General features: G+C 40.1%; 1 protein-coding gene across 1 annotated transcript in view; it reads left to right on the top strand.

The window, feature by feature from the left end:
* LOC122811397 (complement C2-like) overlaps window positions 1-15,272 on the top strand; it is a 925,867-nt gene that overhangs the window by 94,814 nt on the left and 815,781 nt on the right. Inside the window, exon 5 of the mRNA XM_044083220.1 lies at window positions 11,359-11,457. Coding sequence (XP_043939155.1) covers window positions 11,359-11,457 — 99 coding nt within the window. The remainder of the gene's footprint in view (window positions 1-11,358; window positions 11,458-15,272) is intronic.

The raw sequence follows: 15,272 nt of genomic DNA on the forward strand, positions 1-15,272 counted from the left end.
TCTATTCTGTCTACCCTAATTGCAGACATCCCTATCAGCAGATGCTCCTTCTCCATTCTCATGTTGGTTTAGTTCTTAAAATTCTTTCTGCTTCTTGCTCACCTATGCTTGAGGGAGGAAGCCTGGGCTCAATATATGTTTCGGTGTTAATATAAAATGGACAATAAATACTATTCTACCTTTTTGTGAAGTTTTTGTACTCTGTATGTTATGAATGTAATTTTTGCTGATGAACTAAAATTTTGTTGATGGCATCAGAAATTCTTGGTCTAGGGATCTAAACCTCTTCTGCAACATCAACAGAACAGTTTGGAGTGACAGATATATTTCACAGAGGATGCCACTGCTGTGGAACAGACTCCCATCCACATTAAACAAAGTTCATCCCTGTCCATTTTCAAGTGCAACTTAGATCTATGGATTGGAAACAAAAAACTTTACTCCAGGAGTACCCCCTGTACTACTAATGGACAGATGCAGCTCCTAAATGCTTTATCCCATGTATTGGTCCCCTAAAATTATTATGGTATGATGCCATGTCTTTTCATTATGGGTAATATATATTTACTGACCATGGGATGGGTAAGACTAATCTATAACCAAATGTGATAGGTTATTTTGAGCAGAAAAAGGAAATTAATTAGGCTTAAAATAGCCCACAAGGGCAGCTAGCCTAGTACTTAATTATGAACCTATGAACTCTTCCATTATATACAGTTCTTTTCTAATTATTTATGCAGTTATATGTATAATTAATGATATAATTATAAAGTTCAACTAGTCATCATGTATATGTAAAATATATAAAAAAGATTATCATTTTTTTCATGCAAACTTACTTAATATGGACTTGCTCAAAACTTTTCAGAAATGAAGTGAAGAATTCAATTTTTCTGTGACACATCAAGATTATATATAAATACTAAACTCATAAAATTATCATCATCCTCATATCACAAAATTATCATCATGCTTATTGAACTTCAAAGACTGCAGCCTGGGTAAGAAATCCAATCAAGTTTCCAGGCATGACTGTGGACTATGGGACACAAGGAAGAGATGGAGGTGCCCAAAGATGAAGCCATGGTTGGAACTCACCAGAGACATATTCATTACAATAACCATATTGCAAGGCTGATCTGGACTTTGGCAGCAGATTATGCACAAAATATATAATAACTTACCACAGATATATTCATTAATGTAACTGTTTTACAGTAGACTTGAATTATGGTAGCTAGATTACAGGAAAATACATATAGATTAAAGATCCACTGGGTTGAGTTTCTTGGTTCCATGGCAAAAAAAGAGTTATTTTACTTTTGTAGAATTAGCGCTCCTCCCACGTTTCTTATTCTTGGGTCCCCAGGTCCCTAATAACTTTCTCTGTACTTAATGGGTTTCCGCCTATGTGGTAATTTGTGGGCACATTGTTTTTGTCAAAGGGTATGACTATACACTTTTTGGCATTTAGCTTAAAACCATGGTGCTGGCACCAGTTATCTGTCTCTGTGAGACCTTTTTGAAGGATGTTTGTGTCAGCTGGAGAGTTGATTATGGCGCCCAGTTTGCAGTTGTCTGTGAACTTGGTGAGCCATAGTCCTCCCACGTTTGCCTGTACCTCGGAAAAGTATATACCGAACAAGAGTGGTCCCAGGACAGAACCCTGTGGGATGCCACTTGTGACCGGTTTTGAGTCTGACATGGCTCCAGCAACTCTCACTCTGTGGGTTCTGTCTTTGAGCCAGTTTGCGACTCATCTTGTGACATAGGGGTTTATATTTAAGCTGGATAGCTTATCTATGATGCCCGAGTGGGGTATTGTGTATCTATGGCTTTGGTGACTGTTTCAAAGAAGTCAACCAGGTTCAAAAGGCAGGATCTGCCCTTGACAAAGCCAAACTGGGTAGGATCTAGTGTATGTAGGTCCCCAATGTCTTTGTTTATGAGCTCCATGATGATCCTCTCCATAGCCTTGCAGACTAAGCTAGTCAGGCTTATGGGGCGATAGTTTCCAGGGTCCGTAGAGGCTCCACCTTTGTGGAGTGGGACCACTGTTGCTGTACGCCATTCTGTGGGCACATCCTGCAGTGAGGCTGAGATTGTATAGCTGTTTTATTTGAGGGATTAGTTCCTCTTGTAGTTCATGTAGGACGCAACCTGGGACGCCATCTGGTCCCATGGAAGCAGTGTTTTTTGGTTTGGAGAGGGCAGTCTTCACCTGAGCATCTGAGATGTTTGGGAGGCAGCCCTCTGCCGGGATAGATACTTGCACTTTTTGGGGGGAGGGGGTGGAGAAGTTTGCACTGAACCTGTCTGCCAGGATATTGGCGATGTCTGTGGGTTCAGTGTATTTTTTGTCGTTTAGAATCAACTCAGAACAAGTCTGGGAGTTGCATCCCAGGTTTCTAACATAACTGAAAAAAGCCTTATGATTGTCTTTGGTGTCCTGTGCAATTTTTCTCTCGAAGCTGGCCTTGTAGGATTTTATGAGGGATCGTAATTTTTTGCTAGTACTGATCAGAGATGCCTTCCCTATTAGGGATTTTGCTCTATCCTGTAGTAGCTTCCTCCTTCTGTTGTACAGTTTATTTATGGCAGGGTCCACCAGACTGGACGCCTGCCTTTGGATGATTGGGTCTTGGTTTTGTTTGGGATAGCATGATCCATGCATTCCTGGAGATGTCCGTAGAATGCATTTATATAGGATTCTGCAGTTTGGGCCGTAGTTTCCACTGGCCCTGGGGCCTTGAAGGATTCCACTTCGGTTTTGAGAAGTGAGAAGTTCGCTTTTGAGAAGTTTTTCACTGTGGTTTTCTGGGCTGGGGGTGGGGTCGGGATGTGGACATCCAGTGAAATTAATTTATGGTCTGATCTTACCAATGAGGGATATACTTCTGGTGAGGAGCATAGAGTCTCCATGGTCTAGTATGTTGTCCCCTCTTGTGGGAGTGGTGACTAGTTGTTCCATAGCATTTGAGTTTATAATTTCCAGGAATCTTTGGGCTAAGGTGCTGGGGCTTGAGTAGTGCTCCCAGTCAATGTTTGGGTAGTTGAAGTCACCCAATATAATGGTGTTCGGAGAGATCTTCATGTTCTCCAATGTTTTCAGGAAAGCCGAGTAGGATTCCTAACTTTGAGAGGGTGGTCTGTAGGATGCTATAAACTGAAAAGCAGTCTTGCCCACTGTTAGTTGCACATGGATGGTCTCCGATACTTCGTGCAATGCCACTAACCTGGAGGTGTGGATATCCTTGATAAATATGGAAACTTCCCCTCCTTTTGTGGTTCGGTCCGGGTTTTGGGGCTGAAAAGCATGATATGAGGTATAGCCTGGTAGTGCTGGGGTGCTCTCTGGAGCCTTGAACCAGGTTTCTGTCACTGCACAGATATCGATGTTCTCCATACTGAGGAGAACTTCGAGTGCGTGCATCTTGAGGTTAAGACTTCGGGCATTTAGCAGCATTACCCTTAGTTTCTTGTTCCTTGTGCTGTCTATGGGGGTGGGTTTGACTTTTGAGCCTTGCCTAAAAAAGGCACTATGGGGGTTGCAAGAGCCTTTGCCAATATCCGAAAGCCCAGTGGTGACAGGTGCAAGCCGTCCCTAGCAAAGCAATGTGGCTTGTCGAGCATGTCATCCCAGGCTGACAGCCACTGGATCCCCTTTGAATGACACCAAAATTTTAGCCAATTGTTAAAATTGATCATTTTGTCTTTGTACTGTGGCATCATTCTAGGTGAGGGTAAGATGCTGCTCAAGGTCAGGGTCATACCAGCCTGGGCTACATGATCAGAGAGCTCCTCTATGTCTCTTTTCATGTAGTCCAGGGAGGTGCGTCTCAGGTCATTCACACCAGCATGTACAATGACTGAGTCATATTTGTATTTGCTTCGGAGTGACCTGAGTGCTTGCGTTATGTGTCGGATCCTAGCACCCGACAGGCAGCTCACCGTGACCTTCTCTTTATTCAGCCTGGTGAGCGGGACGTCAGTGTGTCTGACAATAGAGTCACCTATAACAACAGTATCAGGTGTGTTATTCAGCCTTAAGGGCTGTGGCTGCTTGGCACACTGACTTTGTGGGTTATGTGTTGTGTGTGTTTTGTTTTGAGGTAGCGTTTGCTTGGATGTCTGCTTTGGAGGTCTCTGTTGCTTAGGTAGATTTTTATTTAGAGCCTCCGAGTATGTTTTTGTGTATTTATGTGTTTGGTTCACTGATGTGGTGGGACTATGTGATACTGGAATTGTGTTGTGTGAGGTTACCTTCTCCTCCTGACTGGTTATACCAGTTTTGAGATGAGAGAGCTCAGCCTCCAGTTTGGCTAAATAGTTGCATCTCTCACATATATTTGAACCTGTTTGGAGGAGGAGAGGGTTGTCCGTGTACATGATACAGTTGTAACATTGCCTCAAAATTCCCATATTCACCAGCTGGACTGGAGAGGAAACCATTGACTGACCTTTGGACATGCTAGAGTAATAGGGAAACTGAATTTAAGACGGATCAATAGAGGACAGGGTAATCATAGAGAGTATAAGAGTAAGTAGTGCTTATGGTTTAATAGTGCTAACTTGTAGGATTACTTAATTGGACCAGTGAAGGGCCTTAGAATGAGAATATGGTGTTTAAATTGAGAGACAGAGCAGTTCTAAGGGAAAAAGTGAAGAGCAGACTTTGTGGAGCCAGGAATAGTTTAAACCCAATTAGGCGGCGCTGCCCTCTGTTGTGCTATGCACAAAAACACGCAAAACCGCGCAAAAGAGGGTTTTAAGAGAGGAAGATGAAGGAGTTCTGGAATTGACCCAAAATGGCCAATAAAACTACAGTTTCAAGTCACTAACCACTCCCACAGGGGCAGACAGGCTGCTCAATGTTTTTCACTGCCACTGATCAACAGAGAGACTTCCCTTTAGCCCAAGCAAAAATGGTCTCACAGAAACTTACAAACAGTTCAAGAACAGCAAGCCTGTAACTGAACTTTTTTAAATCTCAGAAAAGTGGGAAAAAAGCAAGATTTTTTTTTGTTTTGTCAGAGATAGCAGAGGTTCACAAGTATCAACAAGTTATAACAGTGCAGTAAATGACCCCACACAAGAGTGCTAGGCCAAAGACAGATAAAATGCAAGTTTTGAGGAAAAAACAATTTTAAAAATAAGTGCAAACAGGAAATTCAGTAAACAGCTCTAGGTTGTGCTCTAAATACAGTTACTAATGCAGAAATCAAATTTAACAAGCCAGAAAATGCTCAAAATAGGCGGCTATGCAGAAAAACTTAGCAAATAAACAGAGGAAAAATACTTAAAATCTCAAAAGTGGCTCCTTTCTTCTCTCAGCATTTTCTCCTCTTGGTGGGTGCTTCACCAACAGCCAACAAGCCTGAAAAGACACCAAAACCATGAGGCAACCAGGTTTTAACAGAGGAAGATGAAGGAGTTTTGGAATTGACCCAAAATGGCCAATAAAACTACAATTTCAAGTCAGTAACCACTCCCACAGGGGCAGGCAGGCTGCTCAATGTTTTTCACTGCCACTGATCAACAGAGAGACTTCCCTTTAGCCCAAGCAAAAATGGCCTCACAGAAACTTACAAACAGTTCAAGAACAGCAAGCCTGTAACTGAACTTTTTTAAATCTCAGAAAAGTGGGAAAAAAGCAAGATTTGTTTTGTTTTTTTTTTTTGTTTTTTCAGAGATAGCAGACGTTCACAAGTATCAACAAGTTATAACAGTGCAGTAAATGACCCCACACAAGAGTGCTAGGCCAAAGACAGATAAAATGCAAGTTTTGAGAAAAAAACGATTTTAAAAATAAGTGCAAACAGGAAATTCAGTAAACAGCTCTAGGTTGCACTCTAAATACAGTTACTAATGCATAAATCAAATTTAACAAGCCAGAAAATGCTCAAAATAGGTGGCTATGCAGAAAAACTTAGCAAATAAACAGAGGAAAAATACTTAAAATCTCAAAAGTGGCTCCTTTCTTCTCTCAGCATTTTCTCCTCTTGGTGGGTGCTTCACCAACAGCCAACAAGCCTGAAAAGACACCAAAACCATGAGGCAACCAGGTTTTAACAGAGGAAGATGAAGGAGTTTTGGAATTGACCCAAAATGGCCAATAAAACTACAATTTCAAGTCAGTAACCACTCCCACAGGGGCAGGCAGGCTGCTCAATGTTTTTCACTGCCACTGATCAACAGAGAGACTTCCCTTTAGCCCAAGCAAAAATGGCCTCACAGAAACTTACAAACAGTTCAAGAACAGCAAGCCTGTGACTGAACTTTTTTAAATCTCAGAAAAGTGGGAAAAAGGCAAGATTTTTTTTGTTTTTTCAGAGATAGCAGAGGTTCACAAGTATCAACAAGTTATAACAGTGCAGTAAATGACCTCACACAAGAGTGCTAGGCCAAAGTCAGATAAAATGCAAGTTTTGAGGAAAAAACGATTTTAAAAATAAGCGCAAATAGGAAATTCAGTAAACAGCTCTAGGTTGTGCTCTAAATACAGTTACTAATGCAGAAATCAAATTTAACAAGCCAGCAAATGCTCAAAATAGGTGGCTATGCAGAAAAACTTAGCAAATAAACAGAGGAAAAATACTTAAAATCTCAAAAGTGGCTCCTTTCTTCTCTCAGCATTTTCTCCTCTTGGTGGGTGCTTCACCAACAGCCAACAAGCCTGAAAAGACACCAAAACCATGAGGCAACCAGGTTTTAAGAGAGGAAGATGAAGGAGTTTTGGAATTGACCCAAAATGGCCAATACAGTTTCAAGTCAGTAACCACTCCCACAGGGGCAGGCAGGCTGCTCAATGTTTTTCACTGCCACTGATCAACAGAGAGACTTCCCTTTAGCCCAAGCAAAAAATGGCCTCACAGAAACTTACAAACAGTTCAAGAACAGCAAGCCTGTAACTGAACTTTTTTAAATCTCAGAAAAGTGGGAAAAAGGCAGATTTGTTTTTTTTTTTTTTGTTTTTTCAGAGATAGCAGAGGTTAACAAGTATCAACAAGTTATAACAGTGCAGTGCAGTAAATGACGCCACACAAGAGTGCTAGGCCAAAGACAGATAAAATGCAAGTTTTGAGAAAAAAACTATTTTAAAAATAAGTGCAAACAGGAAATTCAGTAAACAGCTCTAGGTTGTACTCTAAATACAGTTACTAATGCAGAAATCAAATTTAACAAGCCAGAAAATGCTCAAAATAGGCGGCTATGCAGAAAAACTTAGCAAATAAACAGAGGAAAAATACTTAAAATCTCAAAAGTGGCTCCTTTCTTCTCTCAGCATTTTCTCCTCTTGGTGGGTGCTTCACCAACAACCAACAAGCCTGAAAAGACACCAAAACCATGAGGCAACCAGGTTTTAACAGAGGAAGATGAAGGAGTTTTGGAATTGACCCAAAATGGCCAATAAAACTACAATTTCAAGTCAGTAACCACTCCCACAGGGGCAGGCAGGCTGCTCAATGTTTTTCACTGCCACTGATCAAAAGAGAGACTTCCCTTTAGCCCAAGCCAAAAATGGCCGCACAGAAACTTACAAACAGTTCAAGAACAGCAAGCCTGTGACTGAACTTTTTTAAATCTCAGAAAAGTGGGAAAAAGGCAAGATTTTTTTTGTTTTTTCAGAGATAGCAGAGGTTCACAAGTATCAACAAGTTATAACAGTGCAGTAAATGACCTCACACAAGAGTGCTAGGCCAAAGTCAGATAAAATGCAAGTTTTGAGGAAAAAACGATTTTAAAAATAAGCGCAAATAGGAAATTCAGTAAACAGCTCTAGGTTGTGCTCTAAATACAGTTACTAATGCAGAAATCAAATTTAACAAGCCAGAAAATGCTCAAAATAGGTGGCTATGCGAAAAACTTAGCAAATAAACAGAGGAAAAATACTTAAAATCTCAAAAGTGGCTCCTTTCTTCTCTCAGCATTTTCTCCTCTTGGTGGGTGCTTCACCAACAGCCAACAAGCCTCAAAAGACACCAAAACCATGAGGCAACCAGGTTTTAAGAGAGGAAGATGATGGAGTTTTGGAATTGACCCAAAATGGCCAATAAAAGTACAGTTTCAAGTCAGTAACCACTCCCACAGGGGCAGGCAGGCTGCTCAATGTTTTTCACTGCCACTGATCAACAGAGAGACTTCCCTTTAGCTCAAGCAAAAATGGCCTTACAGAAACTTACAAACAGTTCAAGAACAGCAAGCCTGTAACTGAACTTTTTTAAATGTCAGAAAAGTGGGAAAAAAGCAAGATTTTTTTTGTTTTTTCAGAGATAGCAGATGTTCACAAGTATCAACAAGTTATAGCAGTGCAGTAAATGACCCCACACAAGAGTGCTAGGCCAAAGACAGATAAAATGCAAGTTTTGAGAAAAAAACTATTTTAAAAATAAGTGCAAACAGGAAATTCAGTAAACAGCTCTAGGTTGTGCTCTAAATACAGTTACTAATGCAGAAATCAAATTTAACAAGCCAGAAAATGCTCAAAATAGGTGGCTATGCAGAAAAACTTAGCAAATAAACAGAGGAAAAATACTTAAAATCTCAAAAGTGGCTCCTTTCTTCTCTCAGCGTTTTCTCCTCTTGGTGGGTGCTTCACCAACAGCCAACAAGCCTGAATGCCAACCTAGGTTTAGCTAAGTGGGAAGAGAACAACATTTTAAATTCTGAATATAAGGATTGTTGGAAATTATATCGTAGGTTCCTGGATGATATCGTTATTTTTTGGGCAGCTGGGCAAGAGAAATGTTTTGAATTTATAACATATATTAGTAATACCACTAATGTTTTAAAATTTACATGTAATATATCAGACACTTGTTTGCAATACTTGGATATAGAAATATATAAAGTTGAGAATAAATTTGCAACCAAAATATTCTGGAAACCTACATACTGTAATTCCTTCCTACATTATAATAGCGCACACCCTTTACATTGTAAAAAGAATATTGTTAAAGGACAATTTGTAAGGGGAAGTCGAATGACTAACTTGGATAAGGACTTTTTAATAGAAGGTGAACTATTACAAAGAATATTCCTAGAGAGAGGCTATCCTCTGAATTTTATTAATGATATTAAAGAAGAAGTGAGAAATGGAAGACACACAAGATTTAAACCTATACTGAAATGTATAGAACAAAATGAGGAGGTTAGTAGTAAAAAGTAACAAAATGAGCAATGGAGAAAACTTTCAACAGCTACTTGTTTTAGAGTATAATGGGTTAAACAATGGTATTAAGAATATATTTTTAAAAGAATGGGAGAGATTTGTTGCTTTAACTGATCTGGAGAATGTGTCACATATTCCTCATAAAATAATATATAAGAATTCCCAGAGTATTAGATTTATAATACAAAACAAAAATAATGTAAATTTTAATAAACAAAGGGTTGGTACATATAAATGTGGACGATGCACACAATGAACTTATATCATAAACGCAGACAGATATTATTTGAATATTAGAGATAGATGGATATATAGTCCAGAACATTTTAATTGTGACTCAAGGGGTGTGGTATATTTGGCTATTTGTAAGTCCTGCAAGTCATTTTACATAGGAAAAACAGAAAGAATGTTAAAAAGGAGAATTTATGAACACACCTATGATATATCAGTGGGGAGAGATACTAATGCCTTATATAGGCATTCTAAGGTGTGTTCAAAAGCTAAATTCTCCTTTATGGTTTTAGAACAAATTAAAAACAATATTAGAGGTGGTCCCTGGGAAGAAAAAATTGAATTCAGAGAATTATGGTGGCAGGTGACATTAGAAGCAGGCAGATCCCCTGGTTTAAATGATTATATATCTATATTACCCTTGTTAAAATTAAGATCTGCTTTGAAATAAAAATTTAAATGAACATATATATATATATATATATATATATATATATATATATATATATATATATACACACATTAGAGGGCAGTCACACACTGATTTGCTTCTCATTCAATATGAATAAGTGTTTTTTACACTAATGCATTCATATAAATAAATTGTATTTAACAATATTTTTAATATATTTTAATTTATATATTTTTTATTTATTGTGGGTAACATATTTTATATATGATAAACTTTTTAAATATGTATTTAATTATTTAAATGGTGTTTTAATTGTGAAGAAATATTAATATTAATTAGGTAAGATTTCTACTGGGTGGTTTAAAAGTTTAATAAAGGAATGTATTGGTTGGTTAATTAATGAACAATATAAATTGACATCAAGGTTATGCACTGGTCATCTGATGAAGTCTATGAAATAAGACGAAAATGCATATTGGGACTGAGAAGGCGTTTATGTAATTGGTTTGTCCATTGCTTGTTTGTGTTCATTTTTGGAATAAACGTGTTTTAATACAGCCTCGGAGTTCTCCGTTTATGGTTTTGAGCACATACTTTTTTGAATAATATTAAAACTAATGGAGCATTAAATATGAAATGCAATCACATCAGAAATGTCAAGCCAAAAAAGCAAATTTCTTCTAAAGAATGGTTAGGGAAATGTGTCATGAGGAATGGTTGATAGGGATTTAATTTTTTAAACTTCTTAGTAGATTCTATATAACATGGCTTATAAACCAGAGTTTGACCAGAAGATAGGAAAATGAATCAGGTGTAAAATAATGACGGGAGCAGTAAATTTATTTAAGAAACAGCTTGCAGAGTGTTGCAGGGACTTGTTTTAGGTTTTGTGTTGCTTCATATCTATAGTGATAGGTCTGCACAGTGCCAGTTGTAAAGGTTATACATTTTGTAGGGGCAGTAAGATCTGTAATGGTTTAAAAATGTGAGAGGACTGTCTGCTGACTGGTTTATTACAAACACTGATGTATGTATGTATGTATGTATGTATATATGTATGCGTATATGTATGTCAGGGCATTCCAAGAACGGTGTTAATTGGAAATGAGGCTAGGCATTGTAATGAATGACTTGACATTATAATAAAATTATAACATTATTACCTATTTTTAAGCGAACATACTAGGGTGGGATGCAGGAAACAGTTCTACAGCACTACTGTTTGAGTAAGGATGTACCTCTTGAGTAGGGTCGCCTGCCTTGCTATTAACCAGTAGCCTTGCATTTGTACTAGAGAACGTGATCATTATGATTTTTACTTGTATATTACTTTGCTAGGGCAAGTCAGTATATTTTTTTATTACGTATCATCACATCATTATTGTTGAAGCAGACACATATTTAAATAGATAACTAACATGAATAATGAATAAACTGTTAACAGAAGCCCACACAGATATATTGATAGGGAGATGAATATGACAGACAGGAAGACAGAAATTACTTATAAAATGTAAAAAATATATATATTTTTTTCAAACAGATCCCTATGCATATGATACCCCAGATGAAGTAGCAGCATCGTTTGGATCATCTTTCTCAAGTATTGTTGAAATGTCTAGACCATTTGATCCTCAGAAAGGTAACACTTTATAAATGTTATTTGATGGTTGGTACAGAGGCCATTTATAATCAGTAATGCAAACATAGTTATAGTTTGATGAGCTCAGTATATGGACAAGTACTGGTGTGTGTGGAAAATAAAACAGTCATAAAATGTCTTCTGCATTAGTTCTGGAATAGCTTCAAATGTAGACTTAGTTTTTCTTCTGTGGGGTAGTAGCTATGCCACAATGCATCTGCTGCAATTTGTGCTACTTATGAAGATAAGGGAAACTTCCCACGATAGACCTGTAGTGATAATGGAAAAGTATCTTTCTAATTATTTCCATCTCAATAAAAGTTAGGCATATTTGTTTTTTTGGTGGGGCAATGCATAATATAAAATATGTACTGACGCAACTCAGCAAGGCTATCCTTTACTTTCAAAGTTATAACTGAATCATCTGAGCCTTTGCTTGCAAACTTTACGGCTATAATATTTGTTTTTACTCTTTGCAAGTCCAGTTCATCAAGATACATATCAATGAAGAAGAACTTCTAAATTAATGTAAACTATTTTTTCGGGGGCATCACCCCTAACTGCCATTGTGGGTGTTTCAACCCCAAAATCACCTTACTTAATATAAAATTACCTCTGAGGTGAAAATGACTCAGTTTCAACAAGCTATATTTCAATGATATGAGACTGCAATGACACACGTTTGCCATCCATCTAGATGTACATATCAGTTTCCTGTTAGCCAGCTTTTGCGTTAATTATTTTGAGTCTGCTATTAAGCTTGCAGATTGTTTCTCATTTTCATTTTTGATCTATCAGCTGTTGCTGTTTCTTTCCATCTAACTGCTGGTAGAATCTGTCTGAGGAAATGAGTGACTGATAATTTGATGACTTATTGTATATTTCGTACAAGTCTTCTCCCAGAATGGATTCAGTACCTTATCTCCAGTAACATAAAAAGGGCCTTTCTAGGCTGGCTTGATCCCTACTGTAAAACAATGGTCATATGTATGATGTCAGATGTCAGTGAGGCACAACGTTTTTTTCTTGCCCCATAAAGATATTGCTCACTGCTTTATAACTGACAGTACAATTTAATAACTGAGTCTATATCTATCAGATTTTGATTTTATTCTTGTGGCTTCTGTTTGCTTATGGTGTGACTAATTTAGTCTTAACAAAACCAAAGTTCCTAGGTAATCTCCTAGAGCGGGTCCAGGCACCTAGGCGGTGCGACACCCACCTGTGAGACAGCTGGATGTGGACACATGGCAGGATGACATTTTAACTGCAGTGACAAAGGACTGTGGACAATTCCCTGTCAAAATTGAGGGAACCCCTACACCCTAACCACAGGTGGCATATACAAACCACCACAGTGATACACTGTGCACCCCCTTAGAAGCCACCATGTGCAATTGTTAGTGGAAAATTCCACTGGGATAGCATGCCACGTGGGCATGAAAGTGGCACCATGGAACCCGTGTGCTATGGGCAAAGCCTTTATTAATTGAATATGCAATGTGATGTGTGTTGTGCTTGGTGCATACGAAACCCAGACAGCATCATAATTTGTAGAAATGTGCCACAGCACGGAGGAAATCCTGCACATTAGTGTAGTCACACTTATGTTGTAAGATGTGCTTTAGGCGACGCTCCCTTACTACAATAGCCTTCTTACGCGGTGTTACAGGCATCCCCCTCAGAAGAGATTCACATCGAGTATCCGTCAGGTTCTGCTCCTGCTGCAGAACACACAGAAGGTCAGCTAGCTGTACAGTAGGGCGACCCAGTAATACCTTCAGCCGACGATGCCATGCCTCCACCTGGTTGTTAATACGTGGGAAGTCCATCTCAGAGACATCGGACACATTCCAGAACCGCAGAGGGTATGACGATGGCATTCGTGTCTGTACTGAACAGCGGAATGCATACTTGCGTGGTCGGCCTCGGACATAATGATGGTCTAGAAATACACCAATCGGCTGGGCACATTCTGGTAAGGAAGCCACAATGTCCAGAAATGCAGGGACAACATCATCCAAAGGTAGGAATGCCAACGCTATCAGCTTGCGAATGGCAATGGAGAAAGCAGTGTCCGTGCCATAGAGGGCGACAAGGTGGTGATGCTGGATCTGTCGCCAGATGATCTGTGCAAAATGGAATAGGCATCCCTTCAGAATACTCCTAGGGAATGCTTTCCGGCTGGCACGAATTGCTGCCTTCTCAAAGTCAGTCATAATATACTGTGGTGACAAAGTGCAGCCCTGGTCAGTTGCCATACCCTCAGCACCTCCCACAAAGTGGTGTATGCAGACTCCGACTTCCGTGTCATGAGACAGTACACCAGGGTACGACCCTCATTGAGGTGGGGTGCCAATACAGCCATGTAATGTATATAGCTGGCGACAGATATCAGCCCGTGTGGGAAATGTGCCATCACCAAGAACAAAGTCGGACCTGCACAGGTCAGTCAGGTTCTGTGTTGTAGTAAGTACTACCAAGGAAGCAGTACCATCCATATCTGACCTTCTACGAAGGATGAAGCTGCCACTACGGAGTGGATACTGGCTGGCATCAATATCTGCAAGGGTTGCTGGAGGTGTAGCCATGGATGCCTGTGCCTGCTGCCGTACCCTGGTGATGCTTCTTCGAAGGGTTGCACGACAAGGCATCTCCTGCAGTACATTGTCATCTGCTGTGCCTAGCACACTCTGCATTACCAAGCTCGGCAATTCATTACCGGTTACCGCCCTCTGCCGCAGTTCTGCTCGCAATGTAGCCACTTGTGCCATTGTTGCATCTGGGCCGTGCTGGTGTGGCAGTGATTTCAGCAATTCCTCACCCTCTTCCTGGTGAACAGTGATGGCACGTCCTCTGCATGCCTTCGCTCTCCGCTCACTACATGCCCAGTACCGTTTTGGTGGTGTCTCACGTTCCAAATGGTAGAGGTACCCCTCCACCACCAGCATGGGTTTGCCACGTTGGCTGGGCACTGTGCTGTATCTGTTGCCAATCAGACCAGGGCTATACAGATACATACATTCCAGCATGGTTGCAGCACTTGTAGATGGTCTCTCAGAATCCATCACAGCCGGTGGAGCTTGGTATGGGATATACTACTGAACTTGGAGAAAGTCCCTTCCAGACAGTAGGCTACTCGGTTTACGCCTCCTTGTCTTATACCGTGTGTAGTAACTCTGTCTGTCACAGTGGCCCTGTACAGCTTTGTGCACTCCAACCGTCTCTGACCGCCTCTTCACTATGGTTGCACTGTCTGCAGTTAACACATCCCTGGGGTTGCCGTATGCTTGTACTCTGTTTAGAGTCCACGATGCCTGATTGAGCACAGGTTCTGTGTGTACTGTGCCAGCCCCCTTTAACTCCCAGTTGTTGCTGCCAGCCAATCACGGTATAGGGCTTGGTGTCTGCTTAAGTGGCAGATGTTACTTAGGGAGGTACCTCTGTCTTGCACCCTTGTCTTCCTACATGGGGCTGGGTACTTGTCTATACTCCTGTAACAGGGACAACATGATGTGTTTAGCAGAAGCTGCATGTCGTACTCTACTGTGGAGTCGGAGATGAGTTACAGCTACTATATCTCCTGCTACTGGGTTAGTATGTCATGCTTTACCAGGTTGGCATGTTCACACTTACAACTGCACTCAGGGGCTCTAGCAGGGTAGGTACTGTTTGTTGCAGGCATGCCTGTTATTTGGGCTTGTCCTATACTACAGACCCCCTGCTGTGACATGCTTACTACTAGTACACAACCAGGTGTTTCCCTAGGTTATAGTGTGTGTGGTCTATTGACCCTGACACTGCTTTGTCTGTAC

This window comes from Protopterus annectens, chromosome 9.part0 (genome assembly GCF_019279795.1).
Source record: "Protopterus annectens isolate FY-2018-M chromosome 9.part0, PAN1.0, whole genome shotgun sequence".
Classification (NCBI taxonomy): Eukaryota; Metazoa; Chordata; order Ceratodontiformes; family Protopteridae; genus Protopterus; species Protopterus annectens.